The sequence below is a fragment of the Hyperoodon ampullatus genome (assembly GCF_949752795.1).
Source record: "Hyperoodon ampullatus genome assembly, chromosome: 10".
NCBI lineage: Eukaryota > Metazoa > Chordata > Mammalia > Artiodactyla > Ziphiidae > Hyperoodon > Hyperoodon ampullatus.
Genome location: NC_136923.1, coordinates 48824017 through 48843765, shown reverse-complemented (window position 1 = coordinate 48843765; position 19749 = coordinate 48824017). Strand labels below are relative to the sequence as shown.

At 38.8% G+C, this 19749-nt stretch overlaps 1 protein-coding gene and 1 pseudogene across 2 annotated transcripts in view; both read left to right on the top strand.

Moving 5' to 3' along the window:
• OXSR1 (oxidative stress responsive kinase 1) overlaps window positions 1-19749 on the top strand; it is a gene marked incomplete at both ends in the record, with an annotated part of 100545 nt that overhangs the window by 20216 nt on the left and 60580 nt on the right. Inside the window, one exon of the mRNA XM_079712296.1 lies at window positions 4181-4289. Within this exon, the coding sequence (XP_079568422.1) occupies window positions 4181-4289 (109 nt within the window). The remainder of the gene's footprint in view (window positions 1-4180; window positions 4290-19749) is intronic.
• Window positions 14919-15740, top strand: LOC307059827 (transformer-2 protein homolog alpha-like; annotated as a pseudogene). Its single transcript has one exon. The product of its transcript is annotated as a transformer-2 protein homolog alpha-like (transcript).

Here is a 19749-nt window from a genome sequence, read left to right as displayed (position 1 = left end):
GATCACAAAATCAGCTGTCAAATCTTACATTTATTTTCTCCAGAGATTTTACTCACAGACTTTTCTCTGAGAAAGGCAACTATGTAATATATTGAGATTTTTCTCTCCTTGGGTAGATGCTAGGACTAGATCCATTGAACAAACATCTGAGGGGACCATTAAGAGGCTTAAAATGTCTTTCTTCTGCCAAGAGGCTCACAATCTAGTTGGAGAGTTAAGGCTCTTGCCTGCTGTACAAGGCAGAGTGTGACAAATGCCTAGGAAAGGTATAAGTACTGTGTTGAAATAAGAGGAAGAAGGGAGCTACCAGTTATGAAAGCGAAGGCCTTTGTGGAGATGTTTGTGTCCTGGGCCACCTGGGCTGGGAAGACTTTGAAGAGGCAGAGGTGGAGATCCTGCTGGGCAGGGGTTTAAGATCAGCAAAGAATAGCATACTATATAGTAACATTATGAATATATATGATATTATATATTAATATAACTGAAACATTTTTATAAAACAATTCTTAATTATATTATGTGGAATGCACTCTGATTTTCTATCCTATTTTTGTTTGTCTGTTTTTTTTTTAATGTGATCCACTAAATTTATTTCATGACCCATATGAGTTGCATCCCATAGGTTGAAGAACACAAAGAGATATTGAGACTAAATTCAGGCAGTGACAGTGATAATGGAAAGGAAGACTCAAATTCCCTAGACATTTTATAGATGGAAAAATTGTTGGTACTAGAATGAGCACTCCATGAGGGCAGGGACTGTTCACTCTGAATGAGTGAATGAATAAATTAACATTACTTGGGGACTGACTGAATAGCGTGAAGTGGAGGAAAACCACCTACGTTGGAGTAATCAGAAAACCAGGGAGTAAATAGTAGAAATCAAGATGAGTGAGTTTCAAGAAGGAATGAACAGTCCATCATTAAAACATGGCTTCAGGTGGAGAACTGAAAATTCCAGACAAAAGATCTGGTATTAGCAGACAATAAAGGACTTTCAGGAAAGCATTTTCATGAGTAGAGGTGGAATCACTTATGAGTGTTGAGGAAGCTGCTGGGAAATTTGAGTCAGAATGAATATACCCCTCTTGCAGAGCACTTAATATGTATATTTTTTCTTTTTGAAAGAAAAGGGAAAAGGATAACTCCAAGGGGAATTAAGAGGAATAGAAGAGAAGAAAAGGAATATTTAAGGCCCTTTTTATCTTTAAAATTTATGGCTCTCCTGATAGCCTCCTTTTTTTTGTTGTGGTTGTTTTTTTGTTTTTATTAATTTTTTTTAGTTGTAGTTGATTTACAGTGTTTCAGGTGTACAGCAAAATGATTGAGTTATACATACATATATATATATATATGTATGTATATGTATACTTTTTCAGATTCTTTTCCATTATGGGTTATTACAGGATATTGAATATAGGTCCCTGTGCTATACAGTAGGTCTTTATTGTTTATCTGTTTTAAATATAGTAGTGTGTATTTGTTGATCTCAAATTCCCAATTTATCCCCCCCGCCATAGTCTCCTTTTAGAAAACCCTTTGTAGTACTCTTTTTTCCAGGATTAAGCTCAAAACCTTTTGCTTAACATTTAAGACCTTGGACCATTTGACCCCAGCTCTTTGCATTGTCACTCCCTTTTTTGATTTCTGTCTCTTTCACCTCTCCTGTCCAGTTAGTCACCAAGTCCTGTTGTTCATACCTCTTTAGTATCATCTCTTGACTCTTCCCTTTCTTTTCATTCATATTACCACTTATTTTTGTAAACTTTTTATTCTGTGATAGTCTTAACCTTACAGAAGAGCTGCTAAAGCAGTACAGAAAGTTCCCATATGCTGTTCACCCAACATCTCCTAAGAGTAACATAACCATAGTACAGTAATCTAAACTGAGAAATTAGCTGTTTATCGTTTTTCAGGCCATTATCATCTCATCCAGCTCATGGCAGCAACCTTGAACAGAGTTTTTCCCTTTAGTCTTGCCTTCTCTCTTTTATTTTCTACATTACAGCCAGAGTGATTTTTATGAAAAACTAAATATAGTTAAACCTTTAATGCCTTTCCATTGCTGTTAGGATGAAGCCTAAATTATTGAACACAGTTACAAGGTCCTTTATGATACGGTCCCAGGTAATTAAACAATCAAAACCCCTAAAAACATATTTATCTTTCCTATTTCAGTGTCAGTGTAGTAAAACTTCTTATAGGAAGCTTTCCCTGATTGTCACTCCTAATTTTTGGTAATTCACCTCTCCGATGAAATCATGTAGTATTTAGTACTTCTCCTATCAGACTTTATTCATCTGTATTATAAATTAGTATTTGTCTAACTTTTTCACCAGACTGTAAGTTTCATGAGGGTTCACCATTGTGGTCAAGCACCTAGGACTGTGCCTGGCACAGAGTAGGCATTTGGTAAATTTCTATTGAAAGCATGAACTGCTTAACCTTAGACAGGTTTACTCCTGTGTCCTAAAATCTGTCTTGCTTATTTCATCCTTTTTTTTGTAATTTTATGTGCTTTGCACCTTGTACTGCTATAACATCCCACATCCTGCAGAACTAAACGTAGTTTCCACCTTCTCTGTGAAGACTTCTTGCCTGCCTTAACTGTTCTTTCCTCTGGATTCTTGTAACATTTACTATCTTTACTGCTCATTTGGCACGTATATGCTGTTCTTTATATTCCCACTTATATGTACATATCTTATCTCTTCAAATCCTGTGTAACTCTGTCAATAGGCAGGTGTTTACTTTAGTTCTTCTTCTTTATCCTTCATATTTACTTACCTTTTAGTATGGAAGACTGTGTTAGTAACTTAGTGGGTAGCAAAAATGCACACAACGAAGTCCTTGCCGTAAAAGAATTTACATTCAAGTAGAGAAAATGAGAATGGAAAAACTAGTGTTTATTGAACACTCCTTATGAATCAGGGATTATGGGCAACTTTTACACAATTGATCTTACTGAACAAATACCAAGGGCATAGGGCAAGTATTCATACATCAGTAAGTAAAAAGCTATATAAAGTGCTATAGGACTTTATTCATTCAGCAAATATTTATTGAGGGTATACTGTGTGCCAGGCACAATAAGTGCCAGTATACAGAGTCTGACCTCTCATTGAGCTACAGTTTTGTGAGGAATGCAGAAAAATAAATAGGCAATTACAGTATAGTATGATAATTCCCACCATGTGTAGGAGTCCCCTTTTAAGTACATGCCTTCTTGGAGTTGTCAGTCTAGTAGGGAAGGACAGACAAATAAGCATCCAATGTACTATTCAGTACATATGTGCTGTGATGTAAGGAGATATGCACAGAGCTTGGAAGCCAAGAGAAGGGACACCTAACTAACTCAACCTGGGAAGTTGGGAGGAAGTGGTATTTTGGCTGAGATCAGAAGGAAGAATTGGTGTTTTCAGCTAGGTGAAAATGAGGGAAGTGTATTTGAGGCAGAGGGAACAACAGGGTTAAATTGTTCATGGTTAGAAGAAGCATGGCTCACTTGAAGTTACTATGGCTGGATCATAGGACTGGGGTATGTTGGGGGTAGGGTCAGTGAAGGCAGTAGGAATGATGGAGAAGTAAGCAGGGCCCTGATCACACAGGGCTTTTATGAGGCATTTTATCACACCAAATCTAATTTAAATTCATTAAATTCGAATGAGATAGTATATGCTGAGACTTTGGGCTCAGGTGTCTACTTTGGATTTAGTTTATGGCCTCTTTAAAGTGGGAAATGTTAATCATTTCACAAAAATGAGATGAAACAATGTTTTGGAGAAAAAAGACAAACAAACAAACCACCCTTTGTTTATTAGTATTGATAATTATCCTCTGTGACTGTAAAACCTGATTTCCCAAGATGGTTCTTTAAGGGCACCTGGAAGTAAAAATATGTGTCCCAGTGGAGGCCTCTGTGGTGCTGTGGCAGGGTGTGATAAATAGTGCATGTTTCTGGTTTCAGAGATCGCTAGTTTAACGAGTGAAAGGAGTAAAAGTCAGAATGGATTGAGGGAAACCAAGCGTTTTTTTTGGTTTAACCATTCTTGCAGAGGTCAGGCATGAAAATCCCGGAAAGGTTGTGACATAATCTTTGGAATCCCCAGATCTGGATTCAGTAACTTCTAGTGTTTTAGGCTTGCATATAATGAATTACCATGTTTTCTCTTCTTTGTAGAAAGAAATTCAAGCCATGAGTCAGTGCCATCATCCTAATATTGTGTCTTACTACACGTCTTTTGTGGTAAAAGATGAGCTGTGGCTAGTCATGAAGCTACTAAGTGGAGGTGAGTAGAGTACAATGAAATGTCAACTTCCATGGTTTGGAAAATTTATACAAATGTTTTTCTTGTTTTGGTTTTCATGGACATTTACATTTGAGGAGATACTGAGAATAAAGTATCTAATGATAATAGTGTACAAGCTGAGACAAGTTTCACATGTTGCATTTGTTTGTCATGCCTCTTCAATTACTCTTAATCTAGGATGGTTCCCTCCTACTTCCTCTCTTCCATGAGGCAGACTTACTGAAGGGTCTGATCTGAAGAGTCTATCTTGTCCCACATTCTGAATTTTTTTTTTAACATCTTTATTGGAGTATAATTGCTTTACATTGTTGTATTAGTTGCTGCTGTATAACAAAGTGAAGCAGCTATATGTACACATAAATCCCCATATCCCCTTCCTCTTGCGTCTCCCTCCCACACTCCTTATCCCACCCCTCTAGGTGGTCACAAAGCACTGAGCTGATCTCCCTGTGCTATGTGGCTGCTTCTCACTAGCTATCTATTTTACATTTGGTAGTGTATTTATGTGAATGCCACTCTCTCACTTAGTCCCAGTTTACCTTTCCCCCTCCCCGTGTCCTTAAGTCCACTCTCTGTGTCTGTGTCTTCATTCCTGTCCTGGCCCTAGGTTCTTCAGAAAGAGTTGTTTTTTCTTAGATTCCATATATATGTGTTAGCATACGGTATTTGTTTTTCTCTTTCTGACTTACTTCACTCTGTGTGACAGATTCTAGGTCCATCCACCTCACTACAAATAACTCAATTTCGTTTCTTTTTATGGCTGGGTAATATGCCATTGTATATATGTGCCACATCTTTATCCATTCATCGGTCGATGGACACTTAGGTTGCTTCCATGTCCTGGCAATTGTAAATAGTGCTGCCATGAACATTGTGGTACATGACTCTTTTTGAGTTATGGTTTTCTCAGGGTATATGCCCAGTAGTGGGATTGCTGGGTCATATGGTAGTTCTGTTTTTAGTTTTTTTTTTTTTTTTTTTTTTTTTTTTTTTTTTTGCGTTACGGGGGCCTCTTACTGTTGTGGCCTCTCCCATTGCGGAGCACAGGCTCCGGACGCGCAGGCTCAGCGGCCATGGCTCACGGGCCCAGCCGCTCCGCGGCATGTGGGATCCTCCCAGACCGGGGCACGAACCCGCGTCCCCTGCATCGGCAGGCGGACTCGCAACCACTGCGCCACCAGGGAAGCCCTGTTTTTAGTTTTTTAAGGAACCTCCATACTGTTCTCCGTAGTGGCTGTATCAATTTACATTCCCACCAAAAGTGTAGGAGGATTCCCTTTTCTCCACACCCTCTCCAGCATTTGTTGTTTGCAGATTTTTTGATGATGGCCATTCTGACCGGTGTGAGGTGATACCTCATTGTAGTTTTGATTTGCTTTTCTCTAATGATTAGTGATGTTGAGCATCCTTTCATGTGTTTATTGGCAGTCTGTATATCTTCTTTGGAGAAATGTCTGTTTAGGTCTTCTGCCCAATTTTGGATTGAGTTGTTTGTTTTTTTGATATTGAGCTGGATGAGGTGCTTGTATATTTTGAAGATTAATCCTTTGTCAGTTACTTCGTTTGCAAATATTTTCTCCCATTCTGAGGGTTGTCTTTTTGTCTTGTTTATGGTTTCCTTTGCTGTGCAAAAGCTTTTGAGTTTCATTAGGTCCCATTTGTTTAGTTTTGTTTTATTTCCATTTCTCTAGGAGATGGGTCAAAAAGGATCTTGCTGTGATTTATGTCATACAGTGTTCTGCCTATGTTTTCCTCTAAGAGTTTTATAGTGTCTGACCTTACATTTAGGTCTTTAATCCATTTTGAGTTTATTTTTGTGTATGGTGTTAAGGAGCATTATATTTCATTCTTTTACATGAAGCCGTCCAGTTTTCCCAGCACCACTTATTGAAGAGGCTGTCTTTTCTCCACTGTATATTTTTGCCTCCTTTATCAAAGATAAGGTGACCATATGTGCGTGGGTTTACCTCTGGGCTTTCTATCCTGTCCCATTGATCCATGTTTCTGTTTTTGTGCCAGTCCATACTGCCTTGATTACTGTAGCTTTGTAGTATAGTCTGAAGTCAGGAAGCCTGATTCCTCCAGCTCTGTTTTTCTTTCTCAAGATTGCTTTAACTATTTGGGGTCTTTTGTGTTTCCATACAAATTGTGAAATTTTTTGTTCTAGTTCTGTGAAAAATGCCAGTGGTAGTTTGATAGGGATTGTATTGAACCTGTAGATTGCTTTGGGTAGTATAGTCACTTTCACAATGTTGATTCTTCCAATCCAAGAACATGGTGTATCTCTCCATCTGTTTGTATCTTCTTTAACTTCTTTCATCAGTGTCTTGTAGTTTTCTGCATACAGGTCTTTTGTCTCCTTAGGTAGGTTTATTCCTAGGTATTTTATTCTTTTTGTTGCAGTGATAAATGGGAGTGTTTCCTTAATTTCCTTCGCAGATTTTTCATCATTATTGTATAGGAATGCAAGAGATTTCTGTGCATTAATTTTGTATCCTGCTACTTTACTAAATTCATTGATTAGCTCTAGTAGTTTTCTGGTAGCAGCTTTAGGATTCTCTGTGTACAGTATCATGTCATCTGCAAACAGTGACAGTTTTACTTCTTCTCTTCCGATTTGGGTTCCTTTTATTTCTTTTTCTTTTCTGACTGCTGTGGCTAAAACTTCCAAAACTATGTTGAATAATAGTGGTGAGAGTGGGCAACCTTGTCTTGTTCCTGATCTTAGTGGAAATGGTTTCAGTTTTTCACCATTGAGAACAATGTTCACTGTGGGTTTGTCATATATGGCCTTTATTATGTTGAGGTAAATTCCCACTATGCCTACTTTCTGGAGGGTTTTTATCATAAATGTGTGTTGAGTTTTGTCGAAAGCTTTTTTCTGCATCTATTGAGATTAGCATATGGTTTTTATCCTTCAGTTTGTTAATATGGTGTATCACATTGATTGATTTGCATATATTGAAGAATCCTTGCATTCCTGGGATAAACCCCACTTGATCATGGTGTATGATCCTTTTAATGTGCTGTTGGATTCTGTTTGCTAGTATTTTGTTGAGGATTTTTGCAACTATGTTCATCAGTGATATTGGCCTATAGTTTTCTTTTTTTGTGACATCTTTGTCTGGTTTTGGTGTCAGGGTGATGGTAAAATGAGTTTGGAAGTGTTCCTCCCTCTGCTATATTTTGGAAGAGTTTGAGAAGGATAAGTGTTAGCTCTTCTCTAAATGTTTGATAGAATTCGTCTGTGAAGCCATCTGGTCCTGGGCTTTTGTTTGTTGGAAGACTTTTAATCACAGTTTCAATTTCAGTGCTTATGATTGGTCTGTTTATATTTTCTATTTCTTCCTGGTCCAGTCTCGGAAGGTTGTGCTTTTCTAAGAATTTGTCCATTTCTTCTAGGTTGTCCATTTTATTGGCACATAGTTGCTTGTAGTAATCTCTCATGATCCTTTGTATTTCCGTAGTGTCAGTTGTTACTTCTCCTTTTTCATTTCTAATTCTGTTGATTTGAGTCTTCTCCCTTTTTTTCTTGATGAGTCTGTCTAATGGTTTATCAATTTTGTTTATTTTCTCAAAGAACCAGCTTTTAGTTTTATTGATCTTTGCTATCGTTTCCTTCATTTCTTTTTCATTTATTTCTGATCTGATCTTTATGATTTCTTTCCTTCTGCTAACTTTGGGGTGTTTTTGTTCTTCTTTCTCTAGTTGCTTTAGATGTAAGGTTAGGTTGTTCATTTGAGATTTTTCTTGTTTCTTGAGGTAGGATTGTATTGCTATAAACTTCCCTCTTAGAACTGCTTTTGCTACATCCCATAGGTTTTGGGTTGTCATGTTTTCATTGTCATTTGTTTTTAGGTATGTTTTGATTTCCTCTTTGATTTCTTCATTGATCTCTTGGTTATTTAGTAGCATATTTTTTAGCCTCATGTGTTTGTATTTTTTACAGATTTTTTTCCTGTAATTGATATCTAGTCTCATAGCGTTGTGGTCGGAGAAGATACTTGATACGATTTCAATTTTCTTAAATTTACCAAGACTTAATTTGTGACCCAAGATATGATCTATCCTGGAGAATGTTCCATAAGCACTTGAGAAGAAAGTGTATTCTGTCCTTTTTGGATGGAATGTCCTATAAATATCAATTAAATCCATCTTGTCATTTAAAGCTTGTGTTTCCTTATTTATTTTCATTTTGGTTGATCTGTCAGTTGGTGAAAGTGTGGTGTTAAAGTCCTGTACTATTGTTGTGTTACTGTGGATTTCCCCTTTTATGGCTGTTATCATTTGCCTTAAGTTTTGAGGTGCTCCTATGTTGGGTGCATAAATATTTACAGTTGTTATATCTTATTCTTGGATGGATCCCTTGATCATTATGTAGTGTCCTTCTTTGTCTCTTGTAATAGTCTTTATTTTAAAGTCTATTTTGTCTGATATGAGAATTGCTACTCTAGCTTTCTTTTGATTTCCATTTGCATGGAATATGTTTTTCCATCAACACACTTTCAGTCTGTATGTGTCCCTAGGTCTGAAGTGGGTCTCTCGTAGACAGCATATATATGGGTCTTGTTTTTGTATCCATTCAGCCAGTCTGTGTCTTCTGGTTGGAGCATTTAATCCATTTACATTTAAGGTAATTATCGATATGTATGTTCCTATTACCATTTTCTTAATTGTTTTGGGTTTGTTACAGTAGGTCTTTTCCTCCTCTTGTGTTTCCTGCCTAGAGAAGTTCCTTTAGCATTTGTTGTAAAGCAGGTTTGGTGGTGCTGAATTCTCTTAGCTTTTGCTTGTCTGTAAAGGTTTTAATTTCTCCATTGAATCTGAATGAGATTCTTGCTGGATAGAGTAATCTTGGTTGTAGGTTTTTCCCTTTCATCACTTTAAATATGTCCTGCCACTCCCTTCTGGCTTGCAGAGTTTGTGCTGAAAGATCAGCTGTTAACCTTATGAGGATTCCCTTGTATGTTATTTGTTGCTTTTCCGTTGCTGCTTCAGTATTTTTTCTTTGTATTTAATTTTTGATAGTTTGATTAATATGTGTCTTGGTGTGTTTCTCCTTGGATTTATCCTGTATGGGTTTTCTGCACTTCTTGGACTTGATCAACTATTTCCTTTCCCATATTGGGAAGTTTTCAGCTATAATCTCTTCAAATATTTTCTCAGTCCCTTTCTTTTTCTCTTCCTCTAGGACCCCTATAATTTGAATGTTGGTGCATTTAATGTTGTCCCAGAGGTCTCTGTGACTTCCTCAATTCATTCTTTTTTCGTTTTTCTGCTCTGTGGTAGTTATTTCCACTATTTTATCTTCCAGGTCGCTTATCCGTTCTTCTTCCTCAGTTATTCTGCTGTTGATTCCTTCTAGAGATTTTTTTATTTCATTTATTATGTTGTTCATCATTGTTTATTTGCTCTTTAATTCTTCTAGGTCCTTATTAAATGTATCTTGTATTTTCTCCATTCTATTTCCAAGATTTTATTTTATTTTTTAAAATTTATTTAATTAATTAATTTATTTCTGGCTGTGTTGGGTCTTCGCCGCTGTGTGCGGGGTTTCTCTAGTTGCGGCAAGCAATGGCCACTCTTTGTTGCGGTGCATGGGCCTCTCACTGCGGTGGCCTCTCCTGCTGCAGAGCACGGGCTCCAGGAGCTCGGGCTTCAGTAGTTGTGGCTCATAGGCTCAGTAGCTGTGGTGCACGGGCCCAGCCGCTCTGCAGCATGTGGGATCTTCCTGGACCAGGGCCCGAACCCATGTCCCCCGCACCGGCAGGCGGACTCTCAACCACTGCACCACCAGGGAAGCCCTATTTCCAAGATTTTAGATCATCTTTACTATCATTACTCTGAATTCTTTTTCAGGTCGACTGCCTATTTCCTCTTCATTTGTTTGGTTTGGTGGGTTTTTGCCTTGTTCTTTCACGTGCTGCATATTTCTCTGTCTTTTCATTTTGCTTAACTTACTGTATTTGGGGTCTCCTTTTTGCCCCCTACAGGTTTGTAGTTCCCGTTGTTCTTGGTGTCTGCCCCCAGTGGGGAAGGTTGGTTCAGTGGGGTGTGTAGGCTTCCTGATGGAGGGGACTGGTGCCTGTGTTCTGGTGGATGAGGCTGGATCTTGTCTTTCTGGTGGGCAGGTCCACGTCTGATGGTGTGTTTTGGGGTGTCTGTGGACTTATTATGATTTTAGGCAGCCTCTCTGCTAATGGGTGGTATTGTGTTCCTGTCTTGCTAGTTGTTTGGCATGGGGTGTCCAGCACTGGAGCTTGCTGGTCGTTGAGTGGGGCTGGGTCTTAGCGTTGAGATGGAGATCTCTGGGAGAGCTCTCGCTGATTGATATTATGTGGCGCTGGGAGGTCTCTGGTGGACCAATGTCCTGAACTCGGCTCTCAAACCTCAGAGGCTCAGGCCTGACAGCCAGCCGGACCACCAAGCCCCTGTCAGCCACACGGCTTTTGGGAAGTCTGAGGTCCTCTGCCAGCGTTCAGTAGGTGTTCTGTAGGAGTTGTTCCACACATAGATGTAGTTTTGATGTATTTGTGGGGAGGAAGGTGATCTCCACGTCTTACTCCTCCGCCATTTTGAAGGTTTCTCTCTTCACACTATTTAGTTTTGAAGTGTTCCATACTCACAGATCAATCAAGGGAAAGCTTGAGGGCAGATTTAGGGAAGTCTTCCATTACTCCTGTTGCTAGAGGATCCACATTTCATGTTTTTTCCTTTGTGCTTAGTCTAGTTTCACTTGCTCAAAGGGTACTGCGTGCAGTGGCCTTCTTCCTGGCAATTCAGACAAGAGTTCCTAGCATCAAATGGCTGCACCTGATACTTGAGCTTGGCGGGCTGCGTGCAGAAGCTCTGCACATGACACCTTGGCTCCGCGGGGCTGTGTGCAGAGATGTTGCGCCTAGCCCTGTGATCTGGAGCCCTGAGCAGCACTAGCAGCACGCAGCTACTCCACATTCTGGATTTAACTGGTTATTTCTTCCTGGTGATGTTTAACCTGATTTATATTCCTCTGTTTCCTACAAATTAAAACAAGACCTAAAGTGTTGTTTGGACAGAATATTTTGTGGGTGATGCTGTGTACTTCATATTGCATCACATCAGGAAGTAGTATTTGCTATCTGGTGATATTAATTTTGATTGCTTAACATTATGACAGCCAGGACTCTGCATGGAAAAGTAAGCTTTATTTCCCTTGGCAGCAAGCAAGTAATCTGTGGGATGATACTTTGGCACTGTGAGTATCCAGTTCCCCAGTCTTTTGTCTAATGATTTTTAGCATCCATTAACAATCCTTGCTTGTCTCAATTAGTTTGTCAGGGGTTGCAGAATGGTAATTTTTCCTATTGCGCCCTTTTTTTTTTTTTACAGTTATAAACCGGCATTCTTCTCTGTAAAGGAACTTTCCCTTGTTAACTGGGGCTTTTTGATTAACCTATACTGTAGTTCCTACTGAAAAGGCAGGATAAATGTGTTTTTTTAAGGACCAATTTTCAGAGTAGAGAGTTAGTTTAATAATCACTGCCAGTGATTTTTTTTTCCTTTTTCCCATTGAGTAATGCTTTCATTTTTTGGAGTATCACTATATAGACTCAAGGATTTTTATATATTCAGTGTCTTTCAGTCAGCTATACTCTATTCTTTTGATGCTCAGGTTATCCAAAATTTTGTCAGTGGGAGTCCTTTCAAGCTTTCTGTTGTGTCCTTTTGACATGAATCCATCAATCTTTGATAAATTCCTTGATCTTTAGTTCAGGATAAAGGTTCACATTTATATTGCTTTTCTCAGAATCAGCGAATATTCTAAGGAGCCCTGATCCTTTTTATGGGGAGTGGTATTTAGAAAGTATAACTTGGATTCTTGGGATGCTCATTGCTGCTACTTTGTCATTGTTTCTAGTTGAAAGAGCTTGGAAATATATTGTAGTATATTAAAAATAAGTCATGATTTGACAGTTCAAGTTTAACATTACAGACGTTTAAAACTTTAAAATTATATTTGAATCTCTTTACTCTTACACAGAAAATCTTGGTTCCCCCATATTAACATAATTAATTACATACTTTGTCCTGCACTATTATATTTACAATTATTTCTGCTTTAGTCCTTAGAATAAAGTGTAAGTATTGCTGATTGCAAACAGTGGACCCTTGGTATGTATAGATTGAAGATTTTGTTATGGTTAGACAACCATAACATGAAAGACCCATGCCATGTAGTAAATTAGACATTTTGTTATGGCATGGATTTGAATGATGTGGCAAGATGGAGAGGACAAGTGAGTGATGGAGCTGCCTGACTTTCCCATCACTGTGTGACTTGTTTGCATATATATTTCATGTGGGAGCATGATCTTCCATTTTGGATTGTAGGGTTACACAAAAGAGAATCCATGTTTATTTGCCATGTCAACACCATTACTCATTGAACACCTTACTTACCCAGAGGGGCTTTAAAGGAAAGTCATAGGCTTTAGAATTAAATTCCAGGTTTTCTACTTAGCAGTTGTGTCACTGGGCAAACTTTTTCAACTCTTTGAACCTATTTTCTTGTCTGTTAAATGGGGGTGCCTTTCTGCATTTCAGGGTATTGGGGAGGAGTAAATGAGATGACTATGCAAAGCATCCCCCACTATGCTGACATGTAATAGGTGCACAAGAAATTTTAATCATTAATAATAATAATCCCTTGTTATTTGATGCTTTTCAGTGTAGCCAGAATCACCTTTTTGTTTCAATCCCATTAGTGACACACTGGAGAAACTGGATTACTTTGTTAAAGGCCCTGTTCATATGATGATTAGAAGCCTTGCTAACACCAACCACCTTTCAAGATGGTGGTCAAGCATGGTTCTTTCAGTATGGACAGATATGGGAATATTAGGTAATACTGTATCTTTCGTTTTTGATCACCTACAGCACAGTTTTCTTTATATGTAATTTACAAAAATGTGTAATACAAAGTTTTCAATGTTTTGCTAAAAAGTCCTCTGATGAATAGCAATAAGTTGTCTGCTTAATTCTGTTATGCATAGCTGTATGCCAGCCCATCCTTTCTGCTACTCCTAAGCAGAATGCCTTAGAAAAAAATTTTTTTTTTAAAGAATCCCTGTTGCTCTCTCAGTGAGTATATGTCCTGATCACAGAAAGGGCAGGATATGTAGCTGAGTGGGATGTCTTTTCAATGTACCTCTCTGTTCCTCCTGGTCTTAAGTTTCCTGGGATGGTGCCCAATTTTTCAAGCATAGCACTCAGCAGATTTCCTGGATGATAATTTTCAAATATATTCCAGGCATTAATTCTTTTTATAATTACTTATAATTTTATGAGTCAACATAATCTTATATCTAAATGTTTACTTTTAAAATATTAAAAAATTTACATCTTTTTAAAGAAAATGTAATCTTGTATAGTTATAAAGTAAATACATATTCAAACTGAAGAGATACATTAAGTAATATTTAGAAAACAAAAGATAGAACTAAGCACAACTTAAAAAAATTTTTTTAAATAGGAGGAAACTGTCAAGATAGCTCAATTAAAAAGCCTTTCATCAAATGCTTATTGATTACCAATACACTGGTGAATCAAACCATCAGTTCCTTGCTATTATGGGCCTTATAGCTAATAAGTAAAAGTTATAATTAATTATAAGGGTGTAGAGTGCCATGAAGAAGTATCAGGTATCATGGGAATAAGTACCAGGAGAACCTAACTTTATTGAGGGAGAATGGCTGTGGCAAGATAGACAGAGACTGCCTTCAGGAGGTGACATTCTTCAGGAGACCTGAAGAATAGGTAATAATTAGCCAGGTGCAATGGGAGGTGGAGTTGGTATCGGGAAGAATGGGAGAAGGAATCTAGAGATAGAGGGAACACTGTACTGAGAGTGACTGGAGGCAGGATGGAGCAGTGTGGTGTGTCCTGGGAACTGATGGGGGATCACAGCTGGAGCAGAGAGAGTGAGAGGAGGGGACCATTGAGAAGCAGGGGCTCCGTTTGAACAATTTTAAAATGTAAATAGCCAGAGTTAATAGAAGTATGTTTAGGCTACATTCTTTTATATTCACTTCCTCAGCCAAAATATTTAAATCAAAAGCATATTTTTGATGTAGCAACATTGTACTGATATAGAATTTAATAAGCTAATTAAATGTAAAATGAATTGCAACTGGCAGTCTTAAGCCCATCGACCAAGTGGACAACATGGTCAAAGTAAGTTTAAGTGTGTCAGTATTATAATTATTTTGTAATGCTCCCTTATGTCTATAATAATCTTATCTTTTGTTAATTAAATAATTAGAACTCTGATTTTGAGTGTTGGAATTTATTAGTATAGAAAGTTAATCTTTAGAAATTGGAATCACTTTCTATCTAAATAGCTGTTTCTACCATTTATTAGCACCAAACTGCAATATAAGATTTTTAGAAATCAAAGTAATTAAGAAAGCTTCTGAAGATTTTGCTGGAGCCTGTGACCGAGTGGGAGTGGAGTGGCTGTTGTTGCCAACTCTTTCCTCCTCCCCACGGTCCAGTCAGCTGGTTGATTAGGCCATCGGCACTCAAGCTGAGACTTGTCTCTTATTTAGTTCTGGGGAGTGCCTGGCCGACATGAGTGATGTGGAAGAGAACAACTTCGAGGGCAGAGAGTCTCACTCTCAGTCAAAACCTCCAGTGGGAACTCTTGCTCATGTAAAATTGGAGGGCAGGTCAGGATCTCGTAGTCCATCAAGAGTTTCCAAACACTTTGAATCCCATTCTCGATCAAGATCAAAATCCAGGTCGAGGTCAAGGAGGCATTCTCATAGACGTTACACTTGATCCAGATCCCATTCTCACTCTCATAGGAGACGACCTCGAAGTAGGTCCTATACACCAGAATACCAGCATCGAAGGAGCCGAAGTCATTCTCCAGTGTCTAACCGGAGAAGACATACAGGCAGCAGGGCAAATCCAGATCCCAACACTTGTCTAGGAGTGTTTGGCCTTAGTTTGTACACAACAGAGAGAGATCTTTGCGAAGTATTTTCTCAATATGGACCATTGAGTGGTGTCAATGTGGTTTATGACCAGCGAACTGGACGATCACGAGGGTTTGCTTTTGTTTATTTCAAGAGAATAGATGACTCCAAGGAGGCTATGGAAAGGGCAAATGGAATGGAGCTGTACAGTAGAAGAATTCGTGTAGATTATTCTGTCACCAAGAGAGCGCACACACCTACACCAGACATATACATGGGCAGACCAACTCATAGTGGTGGAGGTGGAGGAGGTGGCAGACGTCGAGATTCTTACCGTGATAGAGGATATGATTGTGGGTACGGCAGATATGAAGACTATGATTACCGGTACAGAAGAAGATCACCTTCTCCTTACTATAGTCGATACAGATCACAATCAAGATCTCGTTCCTACAGCCCAAGACACTGTTGATAAACAGAGTAGTTGTAGTTGAGGACATCTTTTTCTCCTTCTCTTTTTTTGTTTAATTCTGGATTTTCCCAAGCTTCTGATCCTTCCTACTCCTTAAAAAGAACCTTTAAAAAAATCTTTGGTTTATTTAGCTTCTACACTTTGTCAATTGTATTGCTGTTTTTTACCCCTTTTATTATACTCTTAAAGATGTAATTGTTGTCATTTTGGGTAGTTGAACATCTTGAGTAAAAAAGGAAACCCCAGTGTTATGCTTTTGTAAATGATTTTTTGTTTGTTTTTTGCTTTTGCAGAAAATTAACTCCTGCCTAATCAAATGAGGAAAGAAGTGGTCTTTTTAAAGGTCCTTTTGTGTGAGATATTGTATTAGACATTGTATTAGAGAGCTGCATTTACTACAGACTCCTTTTTAAACTTTCTTTTGGGGAAGTTAGTAACGTATAAAGTAGTTCAGTCATGTCAGGTTTGTCTGGTGTGGCATGGAGCAATCAAATAGTTGAGTATAGAAAGTTTGAAGCTATAGAAGAAAACACATGGTCATTTCTTTTGAAGAACGGAATTTTTGAACCCTAAAAATTATGTCGTTTTTTAGAGATAAAAACCTTGTGGACTCCTACAAAACATGTTGTATTTAAAATACATTTGTTAAAACTTAAAATGTTAAGTGTGATTTTTGTGTTGAAATTATTGAAGCTTAATCAGTGTAGGACAAGCTTTATTATTTATTATTTAGAGCAGTTGTATGCTTTGCTGTTAGAAATTTTGGTATTGGAAAAATGGTTTAAGCAGGCTATTGTATAGAGTCCTTAGAAATAGTGAGGGGAAGGGTAGTCTCCTTTCAAATAACAGTTAATTTCTTTGGGGAAAAAAAAAAAGCTTCTGAAAGGAAAAGATGAAGGGACTTCCCTGCTGCCGCAGTGGTTTAGAACCCGCCTGCCAATGCAGGGGACACAGGTTCGAACCCTGGTCCGGGAAGATCCCACATCCTGCGGAGCAACTAAGGCCATGTGCCACAGCTATGGTGCCTATGCTCTAGAACCCACGAACCCCAACTACTGAGCCTGCGTGCCACAACTGCTGAAGCCAGTGCACCTAGAGCCCATGTTCTGCAACAAGAGAAGCCATCGCAATGGGAAGCCCGCGCACCGCAACGAAGAGTAGCCCCCACTCGCCACAACTAGAGAAAGCCCACATGCAGCAATGAAGACCCAACTCAGCCAAAAATAAATAAATTTATATGAAAAAGGTCGTTCCTAACAAATATTTTTAAAAAGGAAGGGGGGCTTCCCTGGTGGCACAGTGGTTAAAAATCTGCCTGCCACACCGGTTCGAGCCCTGGTTGGGGAAGATCCCACATGCCTTGGAGCATCTAAGCCTGTGCACCACAACTACTGAAGCCCGCGCACCTATAGCCCGTGCTCTGCAACAAGAGAAGCCGCTGCAATGAGAAGCCCGTGCACCGCAACGAAGAGTCGACTCTACTCGCCACAACTAGAGAAAGCCCATGCGCGGCAACAAAGACCCGATGCAGCCAAAAATAAATAAATAAAATAAATTTATGAAAAGATAAAGTTAAGTCTTAAAAAAAAAAAAGATGAAGAAGTGACTGAAAGGGACGAACTATAGAAATGCAGAAATCTAATTTAATTCACTGTGTTAGGAAATTATTTTGTGGTTTAAGGATGCTTTGTCATCTTCTAAGAGATAAAAGGTATGGGACTTCCTTGACCCTGAGCAGGACCCAGGTAAAAAATACCTGTTATTAAGAGTGACCAGCTCTGGATGGTCAAGCAACAGTGGAGGGTATTTCTGTTAATCTGAAATGGAATACTCAGACTAAGCAAATTTTGGCCCCTTTGAAAACTTACATGGCTTAGGAAGACACAAGCAACACCCAGTGGCTAAAGATTGGTTAAAACTTCTTGGTAAAAATACCTAACTAAAATGGGTGAGTTAGTTTTGGACTCAAGAGTGTTTTTTCATAAAAATAAACTGTGCAAATGAACATGTTGACTGAGAAATTAATTTGATTGAGCTACAATTATCAGATTTAACAAGAGTCATTAACCAGCAGCTGCTTCACCACTTTTTCATTTTTTTTTAATATTTAGTAATGATTTTCTTGGACAGTTAAAGTTTTGCATTGCATTTTTTTTTTTGTTTTGCGATACACGGACCTCTCACTGCTGCGGCCCCTCCCGTTGCGGAGCACAGGCTCCGGACACGCAGGCTCAGCGGCCATGGCTCACGGGCCCAGCCGCTCCGCGGCATGTGGGATCTTCTTGGACCAGGGCATGAACCCCTGTCCCCTGCATCGACAGGCGGACTCTCAACCACTGTGCCACCAGGGAAGCCCTGCATTGCTTTTTAAATGTTCTGTGCCATAGACTATGAAGGCAGACATGAAATGGTTTGGGGGAATAGATAATCTACTTACATTTTAATTTTTTGCTTTGTTATGAAATTTGTACCAAACCCCTCTTGTTTTCCGTTATTTAATTTACTTGCTTTTACTCTAAGAAATTCTTGGGTTTCAGTGGACAGTGTTCATCGAGTAGCCTAGGTTGTTAAAATGCAACTTCTTGGGCCCTACCTCAGATCTCTTGAATGACAGTCTGTAAGGTCTGGGAATCTGCATTTTTAACTAGTTTGCCAAGTAATTGCATGCATTAAAGTTTAAGAACAGATTATCCCTGTAGAATATTTCTTCCAGATTGTGCCTAAGGACATAATATTATATATGCTGATACAGCCTTCCCTCATTATCCCTTCTTTTCTTTAGATATTAATTTGAATCATCCAGTGATAAATCTGCAGTTTTCTTTTGCTTAGAATATTTTACTTTCATCTTTCTCTGTCTGAGTTGATATAAAGAATTCTGTGTACTTTTGGTGTTTGAGGAGGGAGGATTATAGGCACCATCATCATGTTAGATGCTGCAAGATGCTGAGGAAATCATATGGAAAAGAAGGGGGGACCTTCCAGGACCAATATTTGTCAGTTAAGGGGGAAGGTCTTAGTGGCATGATCATCCCTCCACCTATAAAAATCATATTGTTGGGAGGGAGACTAAAACTGAAAAGACAAGTTATCCCAGGGAAGAGGGGGCTTCTTATCCAGCCTTGTTTGGTATATCTGTTCTGGACATTGTCTGGGGGTGTGCACTGCTTTAATTTCCCTGTTGATCATTGGATGATGTGAAATCAATTAAAATTTTCTAAGACTTTGAAAAGGAGTTCCTGCTTCAAACTCTTTAAAAATACAGATCTAATAACTTTGGTGTGCCCTAGGGTCTTTGTTACTCCATTTCTTTGATCTTCCAGATTAGAAGTTCCCTGAAAGTCAGCAGTCACATGCTTCTTGACATATTCTATGGCACCTGGTTCTAGATCGCATATAATATGACTTAATTGTTGAATGAATAAATTGTGTTTTTAATTCCTAGTAGCGGTTTCTCCCTTTGCGTTCCTTATTTTAGATATTCTTTATATTACAAACATTTAACTCAGTTGGCATTTATACATATGTCTTCTTACTGAGCAGTCCTTACATGGCCTGGATTTCCCAGAAGAATGAAATACATGCCTGTTGGTATAGTCACTTTGCTTTTTGGAAGTTGATGTGTGTTTGGTTAAACTAAACAGAACAAAACTTCTTCCTTAGGCCCCCTCTTTGTGAATCAGTCTTGTGAATCCCAGCAATAAAGAGGGGAAAGTGTTAGAAAAAGTTACCTAGAATCTGAAGCCTCCCTGGTTCTTTGTCTACAGAGAGTAAACTGCCTGTCTCCTGCTGGAGGTGGGGAGTGGTCGTGGCCTGGCTTCCAGGGTGGGGAGGAGGGATCTGGGAATCTTATTCTGCCTTATATGAACTTTCAACCAGTTTTCCTGTGTTCAGCCCTTTCCTTCAGTCCCCCCTCACTTTCCCTTATGTGGTCTTTGGTGTTTGTATTCTGAGCCTTTCTGGAGCTCTAGGGTAGGGAATTTACTTTTTCCTAATTGATATACTTCCT